At 41.8% G+C, this 16,540-nt stretch overlaps 1 protein-coding gene across 4 annotated transcripts in view; it reads right to left on the bottom strand.

Annotated features, from left to right (window-relative positions):
- Positions 1-16,540, bottom strand: part of ANAPC5 (anaphase promoting complex subunit 5) — a 38,438-nt gene that overhangs the window by 1,879 nt on the left and 20,019 nt on the right. For 2 of the 4 annotated variants that reach the window (XM_022597975.3, XM_089894466.1), the window contains 8 exons: positions 13,195-13,276; positions 12,469-12,558; positions 11,074-11,255; positions 9,888-10,023; positions 5,974-6,048; positions 3,217-3,338; positions 2,653-2,760; positions 2,422-2,569 (listed from right to left, as the gene is read on the bottom strand). In XM_022597975.3, the coding sequence (XP_022453683.1) occupies positions 2,422-2,569; positions 2,653-2,760; positions 3,217-3,338; positions 5,974-6,048; positions 9,888-10,023; positions 11,074-11,255; positions 12,469-12,558; positions 13,195-13,276 (943 nt within the window). Of the gene's footprint in view, positions 1-1,947; positions 2,022-2,421; positions 2,570-2,652; positions 2,761-3,216; positions 3,339-5,973; positions 6,049-9,887; positions 10,024-11,073; positions 11,256-12,468; positions 12,559-13,194; positions 13,277-16,540 lie in introns of all 4 variants that reach the window. The other 2 variants (XM_022597976.2, XM_089894465.1) reach the window with 2 other exon arrangements.

Genomic DNA, 16,540 nt, shown 5'->3' with positions numbered 1-16,540 from the left:
CTTCTCAAATGTACATGGAACATCTCCCAGGATAGACCATATGTTATGCCACAAAATAACACTCATATTTTAAAAGGTTTAAATCATACAAAATATCTTCTCTGACCACGTGAAGTTAAATTAGAAAACAGTAATAAAAGGGAATCTGAAAAATTCACAAATATGTGGAAATTAAACAACACACTCGTAAACAGTCAAAGTGTCAAAGAAGAAATCACAAGGGAAATTAGAAAATACCTTGAGACAAACAAAAACACAACATACCAAAACTTATGGGATGCAGTGAAAACCTATAGGATACGGTGCTCAGAAGAAAATTTATAGCTGTAAAAGCAAACATTAAAAAATAAAAGAATCTCTGGGGCTTCCCTGGTGGTGCAGTGGTTGAGAGTCCACCTGCCGATCCAGGGGACACGGGTTCGTGCCCTGGTCTGGGAAGATCCCACATGCCGCATAGCGGCTGGGCCCGTGAGCCATGGCCGCTGAGCCTGCGTGTCCGGAGCCTGTGCTCCACAACGGGAGAGGCCACAGCAGTGAGGGGCCCGTGTACCGCAAAAAAAAAAAAAAAAGAAAGTGAAAAGACAACCCAGAGAATGGGACAAAATATTTGCAAATCATATATCTGATAAGCGTCTAGCAACCAGAATATATAAAAACTCTTACAACTGAAAACTAAAATTAGACAACCCAATTTAAAAACGGGTAAAGGACTTGGACATTTCTCCAGGAACATACACAAATGGCCAGTACTCACATGAAAAGATGCTCCATATTATTACTTATTAGGGAAATGCAAATCAAAACCACAATGAGATATAACTTCACACTAATAAAATGGAAAATAACAAGTGCTGGCAAAGATATAGAGAAAGTGGAACCTTCATACATTGCTGGTGAGAATATGAGATGGTATAGCCACAGTGGAAAACAGTTTGGTGGTTCCACAAAAAGTTAAACAAAGAACTATATGACCCAGCAATCCCACTGTTAAGTATACCCAAGAGAAATGAAAACATATATCCAGAAAAAAACTTGTACATCAATGTTAAGAGCTATTTATAACAGTCAAAAGGTGGAAACAACCCAAATGTCCATCAACTTATGAATGGATAAACAAAATGTAGTGTATCCATCCGATGGAACAGTATTCCATTAGAAGGAATCTAGAACTGACTGACACATGCCACAACATGAATGAATCCTGAAAACATGATGCTAAGCGAAGAAGCCAGACACAAAGGCCGCACACTGTATGATCCCATTTATATGAAATATCCAGAACAGGCAAACCCATAGAGACAGAAAATAGACTAGCGGTTGCCAGGGCTGGAGGGAGGGAAGTGGGGAATGACTGCTTTAGAAATAATGGGTCTGGGCTTTCTATTTGGTGTGGTGAAAATATTCTGGAATTAGACAGTGGTGATGTTTGCAAAATAATGTAAATATTCTAAAAACCACTGAACTGTATACTTTGTGTGTGTGTGTGTGTTTTGCGGTATGTGGGCCTCTCACTGTTGTGGCCTCTCCCGCTGCGGAGCGCAGGCTCAGCGGCCATGGCTCATGGGCCCAGCCGCTCCGCGGCATGTGGGATCTTCCCAGACGGGGCACAAACCCGTGTCCCCTGCATCGGCAGGCGGACTCTCAACCACTGCGCCACCAGGGAAGCCCTGAACTGTATACTTTTAAATGGTAAATTTTATGTTATGTGAATTTTATCTTAATTAAGAAAAAAAAATCACTGGGGAAGCTGGTAAGGAAAATAGACTCCTAGGCTCCTCCCCTAGAGATTCTGACTCTGTAGGTTTGAGGCAAGGCCAGATATGCAGATATTTTTTACACCTCCCCAACAGTGCTGATGCATGGTTTGGGGAACCTCTGCTTTAGTTAGTAAATTCCTCCAGTAAGTTCAAAACTCATTCATTCAATAAATATTTATTAAAAACCTACTATGTGTGGATCCTATTAGGTACCACAGGATATAGCAGGGAAAAAACAGTCCCTTCTCTCATGGTCTTTACATTCTACAGGGGGAGACAGAAAACAAACATAAAATACAATTTAACTTCCAAAACCTTTCAATGAACACATGACTTCCTCATTTCCTTATTCATTCTCTTGTTAAATCAAGCACAGCTCTGGGCCAGCTAAGTCATTAATATGATGCAAATGTCCTCAATGAAGAGGCACATCCTCCTTAGTAAATACACAGCTCGGTAAAGCCAGTACCACTGGGAGGTGTCAGCTTGTCACCAAGTTCACAACTCCAGACTTCCATGGAAGGCTTGCACAGTGACACTACCTTCCCAGATTTCAATATTAAGAAGCAAAAGCTCATTACTATCCTTTTCAAAACCAAAGAGTAGTAACAGACTCACCAGTTCTTGGCACAAATATGTGCTATAAAAACAGAGATCAGCTTACCTGGGCAAAAGCCAAGTTCAGCACTGTTTCAGAGGCCAAATGCTGCAACCGGTACTCCTTGGAGAGAGCCAGAGCCTGCAGGAGCACAGGCAGCGCGATGGTAGGGGAGGAAGATCGCCAGTACAGCTCTGCCACAGACAGCAGGACACTGCCCACAAAGAGGAAGACATGGGATGACAATAACCAGCACAAAGTACCACCTAGGTGAGATGCACAAAAGCCATGCCTTACCTGATCACCATTTCTGTATTCCTGATTTTCTGACAATGAATCAACAATTTTTGTAAAAGCTTGTGCGCCTCTGACATTTGGTTCTGAGCTTGTAGTACAATTGCTTTTCTGACACAGAAACAAAATAAACACAAATGGTTATGTTGATGTTTTGCAAGCGTTGTAAGTAGAGTCACTTTCAGGTTTAGAATTTCTATTTCCCCAATTAGACTGTAATTGTAACCTCCCAAGGGGAATAACTGTGTCTGATATAATTTTTCTTAAAAGAGAAAAAAAAATTGTATGTGTGTGTGTGTGAGCACATGTGTGCACACACACACATACATGCACACAAGAAAAAAGTCTGGAATTATAGATAGCATGTTAGTGATTATCTCTGGGTACTACTTAACTTTCTCCATTTTGTTTATTTGTATTTTCTAATGGTCTGTAATAAATAGGTAATAAATAGAAAAAAAAGGTTTTTTTCCTAAGCTAATCAATTAAGTCACACACAAAACAAATAAGAATAAAGCCATTTGAGAACTACTTCATTCTGGGGTTGGAATTTTCAAAATTTCTTACCTGTATACACCCTCTATGCTATTAAGAGCTGTGATTCCTGTAACAATTGAATCAGCCAAATGATATTTGCCATCATTCATTGCTCTGTCAAACTGTATTTTTTGATCACACAGCATCCATAACTAGTAAGAAAAAAAACAGTTAAGAACAGAATGGCAGGGGCTTCCCTGGTGGCGCAGTGGTTAAGAATCCGCCTGCCAATGCAGGGGACACGGGGTCGAGCCCTGGTCCGGGAAGATCCCACATGCCACAGAGCAACTAAGCCCATGCACCACAACTACTGAGCCTGTGCTGTAGAGCCCGCGAGCCACAACTACTAAAGCCCGCGCACCTAGAGCCTGTGCTCCACAACAAGAGAAGCCACCCATCACAAGGAGAAGCCCGCGCACCACAACGAAGAGTAGTCCCCACTCCCCGCAACTAGAGAAAGCCCGCACGCAGCCAAAAGAAAAACAAAGAACAGAATGGCAGATGTTCACCTCATTATTCAACAGAAATATAAAAGTATTTTCGCTTGCTTAACAAATATCCTTACAATTCACACACTTTTTTTTTAAGATTAAAAAAAATTTTTTTTAATATTTCAAGTCTGTGGAAAAGCACTAAGAATAAAATAACAAAACATGTATCGCAACCATCAACTTTGTCAGATCACAACATTTTGCTTTACTTGCTTTGGATACTATTGCACATTATTGAGGTACTTTGCAAATTCCATTCTCCTCTTTCTGTTTTCAAAGGAAGCATGTGATTTGTTGTTTATCATTCCCATTTTTTTTTAAGAATTTTTTTTAATGAGTGATCTATGACGATTGATTATTCATTCATTCATTTATTTACCGCACGGCATGTGGGATCTTAGTTCCCCGACCAGGGATTGAACCCACACCCCCTGCATTGGAAGTGAGGAGTCTTAACCACTGGACCACCGGGGAAGTCCCCCCAATCATGTTTTTATACTTTTACAAAATATTTACTTATCCTTAAACAATATATAGTATGAAAAAAAACCAATATATAGTATGATCTTACATGTTTTTAAACTTTGTATAAATAAATAGTATCATACTGTATGCATCCTTTGACAACTTGCTTTTAAGCTCAACATTATTTTGGGGAGGCTTACACGTGTTAATACAAGTAGTTCTAGTTCATTCCTTTTCACTGATGAATAGTTTTCAATTGTATGAATATGCAACAACTTATCTATTCTCATGTTGATGGGTATTTAGGCACTTCCAATTTCTCACTCTTCTGAACAGTGCTGCAGCAAACACTCCCCTACATCACCCCCTGTGCTGTGCAACAGTTACCCTGGGTATACAGCAAGCCGTGGGAAAGCTGGGCTGTAGGACATGTGCACCTTCTCCTTAACACAGTGCCCATTTGTTCTCCAGATGGGTCACACCAGTTTACACTCCCTGCCGGCGGTGTATGACATGACTCATTGCTCCACACCTTCACCAACAATTGGTGGTGTCAGATATGTTACTTTTGGCCAGTCTGATGGGTATGAAATACCTCCTTATTTTTTCATTTGTATGCCCCTTGATCAATTGTCAGGCTGAGCATCTTTTCATCTCTTTATCAGCCATACATGTTTCTTCTAGAATGTGAGTTAAATTGTGTCTTTTTTTCTTTTTACTGTGCACCTTCTTAAAAAGTGCCTAGAACAGTAACCGAAACCGCTCCATCACATTAGCACTACCACAGAACCACGCTTAATTCTTTTTCCCCACAGCATCCTTGGGTACTAGCTTCTATTTTGTTTGCTTACCACCTTTCCGTCTGGGTACTCCGAATTCAGATCACAGCCAGCAGCAGTGAGATCCCAGCACAGCTCATAAGCAGACGGGCATTCACACCATATCTAATGAGGTGGGGCCAGCAACCCATGTGAACAGAAGCCCCCCCACCCCCGGCTCAGGGACCAACAGTAGGAGATTCCCAGGCCATGGTCTCTCATGATTTCAAATTCCCTAATTTAGTTAATACTAAACTTGGTAAAGGGAGGAAGAGAAAGAGGCCCCTCGTAATAGTTTTCTTGGCCCCATCAGAGATGGAAATTGGTGCAACAAGGAACAGAGTGCCTAGGACTGCTTTATAAAGTTCATTCCCTCTGCATACATCTTGCCAAAAGGTTATTCAATTCTGGGAGGAAAAGGTTAGAGCTGCCAAGTAGGAGAAAACAGAGTAACAAAACGGAGACCTAATTCTTGATCTATCAAAGGACACTGACGATTTCTTTGCTTATTCCCATACAGTTAGAGGTATAGGGAATACTAATTTAAAACCACGAAGACAGGAATGAAAAAAGTACCCTACTTTGATCTTTTCTCAGAGTTTATTCCTCAGCCTTCTGGAACGCATTTTACAGAGTTTCCTATGTTGACCTCAAAGCACAGATGTCACAGAAAGGAACCAAGACACGAGAGGCTGAGGGGAGACTCTAAAATACCCTATTTTGACAATAATACAGTAAAAATGGTATTTTCAAAAATAAATCGATGAGGGCTTCCCTGGTGGCGCAGTGGTTGAGAGTCCGCCTGCCGATGCAGGGGACGCGGGTTCGTGCCCCGGTCCAGGAAGATCCCACGTGCCGCGGAGCAGCTGGGCCCGTGAGCCATGGCCTCTGAGCCTGCACGTCCGGAGCCTGTGCTCCGCAACGGGAGAGGCCACAACAGTGGGAGGCCCGCGTACCGCAAAAAAATAAATAAATAAAAAAAATAAATCGATGACACACAAAAGGCAGGTTACCTGGGCATGCTGACTGTTAGGTGGGAATCGCTCCTTCAAGTGCTTTAACACTTCCGAAGCTGCAGCGAAACAGCCCTAAAATAGAAAGCCACGATTTTTTTTAGCACACCTGTGCTGACACCACACCTGCTATCCCACTCACAGGACATGAGTATGACTCACCTGTTCTTGGTGCAGCAGCCTGACGACCCTAGGCAGAGACTGTCAAATATCAAGGGGCCATTTTTTTTAGGCTCTAATGTATTTCACTTGTACATTAAAAAAAAATTTTTTTAATTACACCTGTAATACATGTTCACTCTAGGAAAAAAACTTACGAAACACATGTGAACAATGAGAAAAAGGCAAATTACTTTTAATCCCACCAAAGATAATCACAGTAATTTCTCGGCACATATCCTTCTGAACTTCTCATATTCACATGAATATAAAACATATAAGTATTCCAAAAATAGGTATACATACCATTTTTGTAAACTGCCTATTTACCACATGGTAGGTACTCAATAAATATTTTTTGAATGAATGAATCTTTCCAGTGTCAACAAATACAAATCTATACATCACAGTATTTTATTAGGTGAATAAATTATAGTCCAATCAAAATAATCTCCGGGCTTCCCTGGTGGCGCAGTGGTTGAGAGTCCACCTGCCGATGCAGGGGACACGGGCTCGTGCCCCGGTCCGGGAAGATCCCACACGCCGCAGAGTGGCTGGGCCCGTGAGCCATAGCCGCTGAGCCTGCCTGTCCGGAGCCTGTGCTCCGCAACGGGAGAGGCCACAACAGCGAGAGGCCCGCGTACGCCAAAAAAAAAAATCGCCTAGTTTGGGATATTTTGATTGTTTCCAATTTTTTCCATTTTAAAAATGCTAGAATGATTATCTTGGTGGATACATCCTTGCATACTTGTCCAATTATTTCCTTAGGATAATACCTTAGAAGTAAAATTGCTGGGCTAAATGGTAGACACTTTTAAGCTTTTTGATAGGTATATTACTAAATTACCATACAGAAATGTACCAAGTACTTTTTTTTTTTTTTTTTTTTTTGCGGTACGCGGGCCTCTCACTGTTGTGGCCTCTCCCGTTGCGGAGCACAGGCTCCGGACGCGCAGGCTCAGCGGCCATGGCTCACAGGCCCAGCCGCTCCGCGGTATGTGGGATCTTCCCGGACCGGGGCACGAAGCCGTGTCCCCTGCATCGGCAGGCGGACTCTCAACCACTGCGCCACCAGGGAAGCCCATACCAAGTACTCTTATACCAGCATTCTACACCTTTCTCCTCCCCTGATATTTAAGCTTCTTTGCCTATTTGTTTGATGAAACGGGTTATTTCACTGTGTTAATTTGAATTCCTTTAATGACTAGATTGAAATTTTTTCATGTTTTATAATCATTTATGTTTTTTCTGTGAATACATGTTCATGTCTTTTTTACACTCTTATATTGCTAGAATGTCTATCTTATTAAGCCCCCAAAAGCTTTTCAATTTGTCCCTATCCTTTGATCAGGTAGTATATCTTCAGTCTATATAGAAGCTCAGTTAGACCACAGGTGAACTTCTATTTGAAGTGAATTAAGTCGAAAGTATACTGAATTATAATAAAAGATCATTAATCTTTTTATTCTTGTGATTTTAACTGGCCAGTCTTGCCAATTATTTTCATGACTACCATACGGAGTTGGGCGTGTGGATCTAGATGGCTGTCAAACCTTCAGGCCAAGTAGAGAGAACAGTGCCCACGGCAGCACTCCCCCAAAACATTCCTATTGTGACCTGCCATTTCCTGAGGCTGGGAGAGGAATGTGACACGATGAACCAGAGTTACGCAGAAAGAGTAAAGGGGGCCGGATCTCTTAGCACTTCCTCTGGGCTGCAGGAGGCAGCTCACAAACAGCAGTTCAGACCCCATAACTTCCTTCTAGGTTCACCCAAGCCCCAGTCACTACCACAACGAAGTGCAGCATCCAGTTTATCTAGAGATCAGTTTCAGGACACAACTGGAAGCACAACACAAAGGAAATAAAAGAGCAAATAGAAATTCATGATAAAACTGCCTTCTCCGCAGTTGGCCAAGCTTAATTTCATAGGTGTAAGTCTAACCTGTATAATTGAAAATGCGACAGTCATCAGCTCAGTGGGTTTATCTACATGGTCAATGTTCTGACACTAGAAAAGTCTTTCTAAGGCAGGTTGAGAAGAGGTGGGGAAAGAGACTGAATTGAAATAAAGTGGCCACTGACTGTCTTCTAGCTGTACAATTAGAGGTCTCCTAGCACATCCACTGGAGCCAGGCAACAATGGCGTCAGCAGGTCTTTCACATAAGCCCGGAGATGGAAAGATTAATACAGACCCAAAGAGCATGGTATTACCCCCAGAAAAAATCACAGAAATATTAACAACTGAACTTGGAGAAAGCTAAGGCTAAAGAATTGAGCCAAGACCAGATTTTTGTAAAGCGGTTCTCCATTCCAGGAGATGAAGAAATAATTTCTACCCTACATCACTCAAAGAGAACCAAAGGGAAGTTATTCCACTCTTTAAGCTTGGGGTCAGTGGGGAGAATCCTACTTGAAAAAGTCACAAGGGGACACTTTAAATGGGTGGATTGTATGGCATGTGAATTCTATCTCAATAAAGTTGTTGGGGAAAAAAGTCAACGTGAGGCTCGTACCAAATACCTAACTGAATGTTCACTGACTCATTTATTACAAACGCTCCACTTAACCAAGCCACCAGCAGAGGAAAAGAATCCACGTTAAAGAGGTTCCAGAACCATTACGAGGGGGGAAGAAAGACCAAGAAAGTGATTAATGTGCAACATTCCTGGAGGAAAGCAAACAGCAAGAGCAGCTGGTCTGCTGTTTTAATGTCAGAGAGCTCGGGCGCCGCTTCCCAGACACAGGAGGAGAGCAGCTGATGGAGGTGCAGGCAGACGCCATCAGCCAGAGCCCATCCATGCCCTTTGTTTACACAACCACTTAGAGGATTGTAAAATGCTAAAGTATGTCTAGTAGAGGGAGGTATTTATAGACTTCTGAAAGGGGTGGAAACCACTCAAAGATTTTAGGATGCAGATTAAGGAATACTGAGTGTTACAGATGCAACCTAACGATCATTATTATACCACAAAGAGGTGGAGAAAATAACACGATCAAGGAAATGTGCTTACAGCAAGGCAGCAGTTAGTTAGAGGGCTTTAGGTAAGAGCTTTCCCTGACCTTTTCCCATGGAAGAAGATACTTTTGAGCAAAGGGGAAAGGAAGCCTAGAGCATCGTGAGAGACCCTTTAATCAATCCCCTATAAAGAGAATCGTGTGAAACTACTTGGGCTGTAAGTAAAGGTAATGCCCTATTCCAACTGTCTTTCTTTGGAGTCAATCAGACTTGGGTTGAAGATCTGACACTGACATTTACTGGCTGTGGGTATGGGATTTAGCTCCCTGGAGCTCAGTTTCTATTCTGTGAAATAGGGGTGATGATAAAGCTGACCTTACGAGGCTACTGTAAGGAATCAGGAAGATGATACATGTAAATCGCTAAGCACAGGGCCCGGCACAGGACAAATGTACAACTAACCTTGGCTATTGTCATCTTAGCTGTACTCTTATTATGTTCTTCCCTTTCCCACAAACATACACAGCTCTACTACCCTAAATTTCAAAGACTCCTTTTTATTCCATTTGGTACATAGAAACAGCTGATCTCTCACTCTCTTCCCTGATGCCGAAAGAGATCCCAAGTTCAACAAACCTTGCAGACTCCACACCCAGTCCATTTCTACTGGTGGGATTTCACCCTTCCAACCACTTGCATCCAACCAGACCCGTCCAGTGCTTTTCTCAAGCACTAGAGGACAGAAATGGCGGGGCCTACATGGCTCCAGAAGCACAGGGCCCGGCCACCTGCCCACCTGCTCCGCGTGCAGCTCGGCGAGGTGGCCCAGCGCCACGGCAAACGATTCCGTGTTGTTCTGCTGCACGCCTGCGTTCACCGACTCTAGGCTGTTCATGCTCAGCAGCAGCTGGGCTTGCTGCAGGGCCATGGTGCTGGGGAGGAGACACAGGAAGCCCCGTCAGTCAAGAGACACAGGCTGCCCTCAGCCACACCCTACAGTTACCTTGGGTGGAAACAGGAGGAAGCAGGCTCTGGCTTCCGGGGAGCAGCTGCCTCCCAAAGCCAGTTCTCCTGTCCTCGGGACGAGGAGAGCAGAAAAGCATCCTGGATGTGCAGCCCCAAAGAAAACGTAGTGGTTACGGCACAATTGGGAGCTCCAAGCTCCAGACCGCCCCACTGCCTCTAATTTTGCCTGTGGTCACAGTATGTTAATTAGTTTTCACGGGTAAATTCAGACCTGATGCGATCCTGGCACCGGCTGCTCTGACAGTGGAAGCAGTGGCTAGTGTCTGCAGCTGTTTCAGACCACATCGTGCCAAAAATTATTTCAAGTACAAAAATAAGACTGATAAAATAGGCACTTCCTTTCATGACTGAATTCCTAGAAACAGCATATTGTCTAGGTGAGGTAGCTCCAGGATTAAAAATCTGGTTCAGAAGTTTACTTCCGAGCTACAGGAGGCTAAATGGGAATTACACACAAAGCTGGAGACAGTCCAGAGAATACATCCTGGGTAACAGGGAAGCAACTTTCTTTACATAGCAGCTTTTGGGTTAAGGGGGTGCTCGGCTTGAGTGACTGTGGCCCATGCCTCCTGGCCAACAGGAAGAGAGGTTCCCATCTCAGAGTGCAGGGGCATGGTGCTTGGAGTCAGAGGACCTGGGCTTGAGTCTGGGCTCTGTCACTTGTTAATTCGTTTGTGACCTGGGGCAGATCAGATTTGTGAACCTTGTCCTATGCATCCTGGAATGGAGATCACCCCCCAGTTACCTCCCAGAGCTGTTGGGAGGAGTAAATAAAAATGCACATAGGAAAAATCTTTGCAAAGTCTGTGCAAAGTAGAAAATGTTTTAAAATTCTAAAGCGCTTTCTTTAATCCCCTGTACAAACAACCTCCATCCATTTGGCCTTCACAGAACCCGTTTGCTGGCTTCTGCTCATCTATAAAAGGATTCGTGCCCTCATAGCCTTGAAGACCCACCTGCGGCCGTAGAGTCTCCAAATGGCTGTTTTCTGTGCGATGCTGATGTCGATGAGCTCTGACAAGCTGTGTTTCCAGTGCAGGAGGTCGGAGTCCTTTAGTGCATCCATAAGTTTGTTTGCGGTCTTCCCAGCAAAAGCTCTCTGCTGAACTAGGGACTGTATTCCCAGAGAGGCGAGGTACTAAGGGGACAGACATACGCACGACTCATGATAGAGATTACGTAACAAAATTTTGTTTTGCTCTTCAGAAATTTGGCATATTTCATTTCAGCACATGCACAATGATAGCACTATTTAAAAAGAAAGTACCTGTAAGCCTGACCCTGACCCGTATGCGATATGTTCCTGAAAAACTGGGGATGGAAGAGAGGGTAATAGTACAATGGGAAGAGCCAGGGCTTTGAAATTAAATGGATTTGGACTTAAGCACTGCCTCTGCCATTTACCACGTGACCTGGGGCCAGTCACTTAGCTTCTTAGACAAGCCCATCTGTAAAATGGGCATCACACCCATCATAAAGAATTATTTTAAGGATTAAAATTAAATAGTATATATCAAACAGTGCTGGGCACATTATGTGGTAGGAGATTAAGAAAGGCTGCCTATTATGAGCATAATTATCTTTTCATTAACTTCTGGTATAATTTTCAAGGATGAAAGCTCAACCAAAAAAAGTCCACTTAAATCGGTAACAAAAATTGTGCTTAAGAAGTCTATCATTTATTTTTTAATTTATTTTAGACAGAATAAGGTTCTTTGAGCAATAGTAATCTAGATTCTAACAGTCATTACTATTTCATGTGTAGAGACTATGCCCCTTCAATGCCCCTCAGTATTTGTCATCGAGGAATATAATTCAGGTCCTTCCCTGTTACTCAAAATGAGAAAGGACAAATCTGCTGGTCAGGTTTACTGGTTCCTGGCTTTGTTTATTATTTCAAATAAGGATCAGCAAACTTGTTCTGTAAAGGGCCAGATAGTAAATAATTTAGGTTTTGCAGGCCACAGTTGGTCTATGTCGCATATTCTTCTTTGTTTTTTTTCCCCAACTATTTAAAAATGTAAAACCCATTCTTAGCTTGAGGGCCATACATAAGCAGGCAGTGAGCCAGATCTGGCCCATGGGCTGTAGAGTTTGCCAATCCCTGGTTTAAAAATAAGCCTTCCCTAAAAATTTTCTAAATAAATATGTGTAAGTTAGTGTTGATAATAAACTAAACAAAGATCCCATCAAGTTGATAAATGGAACTTTCACAGATGTTATTAGGATAAAGGGAGCAGAGAGAAACCCATCAAGAGAATTTAGTGGTTTAATAATTAAGGTCACATGAAACTACCAAGAATAAAACCATACCATTTGTTTAAACAATATCACAGAAAGATGAGCCTTACCGGTAACCCAAAATGTACAGCTTTCTTCACAGAATGTTCTAGAAGAACATAGCTATCAGATCTCTTCTGTCCCAGCACATAAAGCCAGCTCTGGCAAGAGAAGTCATCAAAATGTATCATAACAATAATAATGGCTAATGTTCTGTTGAAAGCATCAGCATGGTTGTAAGAACAAATTAACAACAGACAAGATAAATCCTCTAAAATACACTTTCACAAATTATAAACCTAAATGAAACCCATCAAACACATTAAAACCATCAGACTGAAATAATCAAGCCATTTATCTTCTTCACCTCTGAGAGCAGTGAGTGGCAAATGTTCCAGGAAAAAAAGCATGAAGCCCCCATATGGCCTGTAACTGAGAAAGTGAAATTCTCAGGTGGTTGCTGAAGTCTGTGTTCTACTTGTGCTTGGTGATGATGCTTTGACAGGACCAGGTCTTATCCAGTTACCAGTATTGCAAACACCTTTGTTAATGCCAACACTTGATGCGGCAGTTTTGCATGGCAAGCTGCATTAAAACTTGTAGACAAGAAATGCCTCCAAAGTAAAATGGACATCAAGAATTAAGAAACATTAATAAACATGGGTTGCCTTTCCTGAATTTCCCTGACCACCTAACTAGTTTCCCATCACTGCTGAGGACCTCCCAATTCAAACGGGACCTTTCGAAGGCCAACTCAACCCAAGGGCAGAACTTCCAAGACAGGAAGGTGGCCTCACCAAGCAATGCTGGAGACACACGTGATCGTTGGACTCCTGGGCAATCCTAATCGCCTCCTGCAGGGCAAGCTCTGCCTGTTGACTAATGACAGACTGAACATTAATAACTCATTAACAACCACAAACATGTACAAGCAACAGTAACAGGAAGTCATCTGTACAGTAATTCACCAGCGTGCAGGCCTCTGGGTTGGAAGTTGAAACCATGGGCTTATTCCCTCAGAGGCACTCCCCTCCCCCAGCGGTAAGAAACAGTAACAGTGGAGATACAGAACACGTCCCTTCTAAGGTGGACTTCTACTAAAACGGACATGAAAGAATGGCTTTTCTTCATCCCAGCTCCTAAGATTTTTTTTTTAGTTGTCTACTGCTGAGGGGAGGGACAAGGAGAGGATGTAAGATTTTACTTTCCACTGCCTTCGCTTCTGCATCATTTGAAAATTTTTTTTAACTATGGGATCTGATACTTTTATAATTTTTTCAATACTAGTTTTTAAAAGTATTTTGAGGATTTTCCCTTCTGAGATGTCTTCTTTCTGCTCATGTGGTTCCCCTCCCTCCGGGACGTGTCCCCCAACCTCGCAACTTCTCTGGAAACTCAGCCAACTGTTCCTGGCCCCACTGGGCCTTCGCTTCTGAAAAAGCCCACAGAAATGCTACCTGCTTGCGGTGCTTAATTAAATACTACTGTGCACCACCCTCTATTTATTTAATCTGTGTTAGTTTTATTTCTTCAACCTGCAGAGGGCACAGAAGTTCTATAAATACTGGATCACTGAGGATCTCAAAAAAGAATGAGGAATTCTATGGGTAGCACTTACATAGGGAAAAATTTATGTCAAATTTTCTATCAACACGAGCAATAGCCTCACACAATCAATTAACAGCTGAATTCTTCCTCAATAATTACCTGTTTGAATAAAGAAACCAGATACATTTTTACCTATTTTACATTTCTTTTAAATCCCTTTTAACGCTGAGAGGCACCAGAATATAAGCTATTTGAAAGCAGGAAGCATATCTTTACACACAGGCCCTCAATAAATATCAGTTTATTTAATTTTGTTGAACATCTGATGACCAAACAAATAATGTTACATTTAGAAAAAAGGCTTTTGGGAGAACTGTATAGATAGTATGCTAAAACAGGACTAAAGAAAGATTATTTTTCTCAGGTAGGAAGAAAAGGTAGATTACCAACACAGAAACTTCAAAGTTTCTGGCAAATCCTTAAAGAACCTATGGTTTTCCATTGCTGCTAATCAGAAAAGCCTCTGATAAAAATTTTCAGTAAAAGAGCAAGAGGCAAACTGGTTGTAAGGTCTGAAATGCATTGGCTGTCTACCGTTCGCAAAATGCCAGAGCAGAAAGATCTGTAGCCTCTAAACAACAGCTTCCTATGTCATTCAGTGTAAAAGCCAAAGTCCTTACTTGGGCCTACAGGACCCAACACTCTCTGACCCCTGCCACCTCTACAACCTCGTCCTCCTCTATCCCCCCTTACTACAGCACTCTAACCACACTACTTGCTCCTCCTCAAACATGCCAAGTAACATGCCTCAGGGCCTTTGAACTTGCTGTTCTAGCTAATAAGGACACTCTTTCTTCAGATAATGCACAGATTACTCACTCCCTCAATTCCTTTAAATCTCTATTCAAATATTAAGTTAATAGAGGTAAGGGAGGGCCGAGTTGCTACCTTACTATTTAAACAGAAATTGACAAATTGACAAATAAGTGATTTGTGTGTATATCTGGAAGAAGAGTGCTACTTATGAAAACAACAGTACTCCCCATCATCACTCTCTGATCTCTTATCCTGACCTATCACTACCTGATTCATTATAATTATGTTTAGTGCTCTTTATTATTTATCTCCCCCACTGTAAGCTCCATGAGAACAGGGGTATTTTTTTTCCTCCTTTTTTTCACTCCTGATCCCCAGCACCTAGAACAGTGCCTAGTACATAGTAGATGCTCAATAAGCAACTACAAAGATTTTCAAGAAATCTCCACAATCCTATTAGCTAAGTGAGAAAGATTTATACAAGCCCATAGCTCCAGGACTAAAAATAAAGAAGCCTGGAGTTGAGTAAATCAGATATTAATTAGTAATTAATTCCATACAGTTAGCTGCCTATCCACTGATAATATGTAAATATAGAGAAATTCATCAACAGATTAATTACTTGTATCTAGCAGACTGCATACAAATTTCCAAACCCCAGGGCAAGTTGTGTGTAACACAGAGATAGGTTACTGGCAAATATTACAAATGGTGCTGCTATTTATTATGAGTACATAAAACATGAAAGACCCTGATCAAAGAGGTTATTAAAGCTGGGCAGAAAAAAAGTTGACTCTTAAAAGATAATATGGAATCTCACAAAATCATGAAGTTCAGAGTAGCCTTAAACATTTTTTGGTTCAAGTATCAATCTGACACTTGGATTGCCTTAATGTCACCCTTGCTGCACACATGAGCACTCTGCTGACACCTTTCTCAGAGGGTTCCATACAAGGAAACCTCCTCCTTATAAGGAGCAAAAATGTTTTGCCCTTTAACTTGCACTTACCAGCTCCCTATCTTCTCTAGTAGTCACACCCTCGATCAATCTAAGCCCTTTTCACATGACCTTCACTACAGGAAGATGTCAAACACATGCTTGGCTAAATCATTTCTTTTCCAGGCTAAACATTCTCACATCCTTCCCACACTATTTATATGACATGGCTTTGAATGCCTCCAGTGAGACTGTCCCCCCCACAAGCTCCAGCTTGTCTATGTCCCTTTTAAAATGTGACAACCAGAAATTAATAGAATTTCCTGGTTGTTGCCTGGGCCATAGAGCAAGGGGTAGAAGTCTCAATTCTTGAACTTGGAACACTATACTTCCATTAACACACTCTAGTCTCTATTCAAAGATGCCTGTGGCAGAAACCATATTTTTCTTAAATGGGAAAAAGCCACAGGGGAGGCAGAGAGACTCTTTCAATTAGTAATTTCCTACCTTTTCACCATTATTCACATTATTTCATTATTTCCAAAATAGCCTCCATATTTTGAAAGTTTTTATCTTAACTCTTTACTAAATAATAACTGATCAATTTCCTATTTTCATTTATTAAAATCACAGGCATATCTTAGCAATGGCATAAGTCACTGTCACACACTGAGCTGCCTGAATTCCAACCAAAAGCACAAACGTGACGTTCGGTAAGCCACGCAGTCTTTTATGCAGTAAAGATACAACTTCCTTTTGGCTTTTTGAAATACTGAAAATAACTTTTACATCCCCATTATTACCTCTGAAAAATCCTGTTGGGAATCTCTGGCCTAATGACC

The sequence above is a fragment of the Delphinapterus leucas genome, chromosome 14, assembly GCF_059928025.1.
Source record: "Delphinapterus leucas isolate spDelLeu-1000000601 "Yukka" chromosome 14, BTC_Dleu_Yukka2, whole genome shotgun sequence".
NCBI classification, from domain to species: Eukaryota; Metazoa; Chordata; class Mammalia; order Artiodactyla; family Monodontidae; genus Delphinapterus; species Delphinapterus leucas.
Note: the sequence above shows the minus strand (reverse complement) of the source record. Positions and strands in the feature narration are given on the sequence as shown.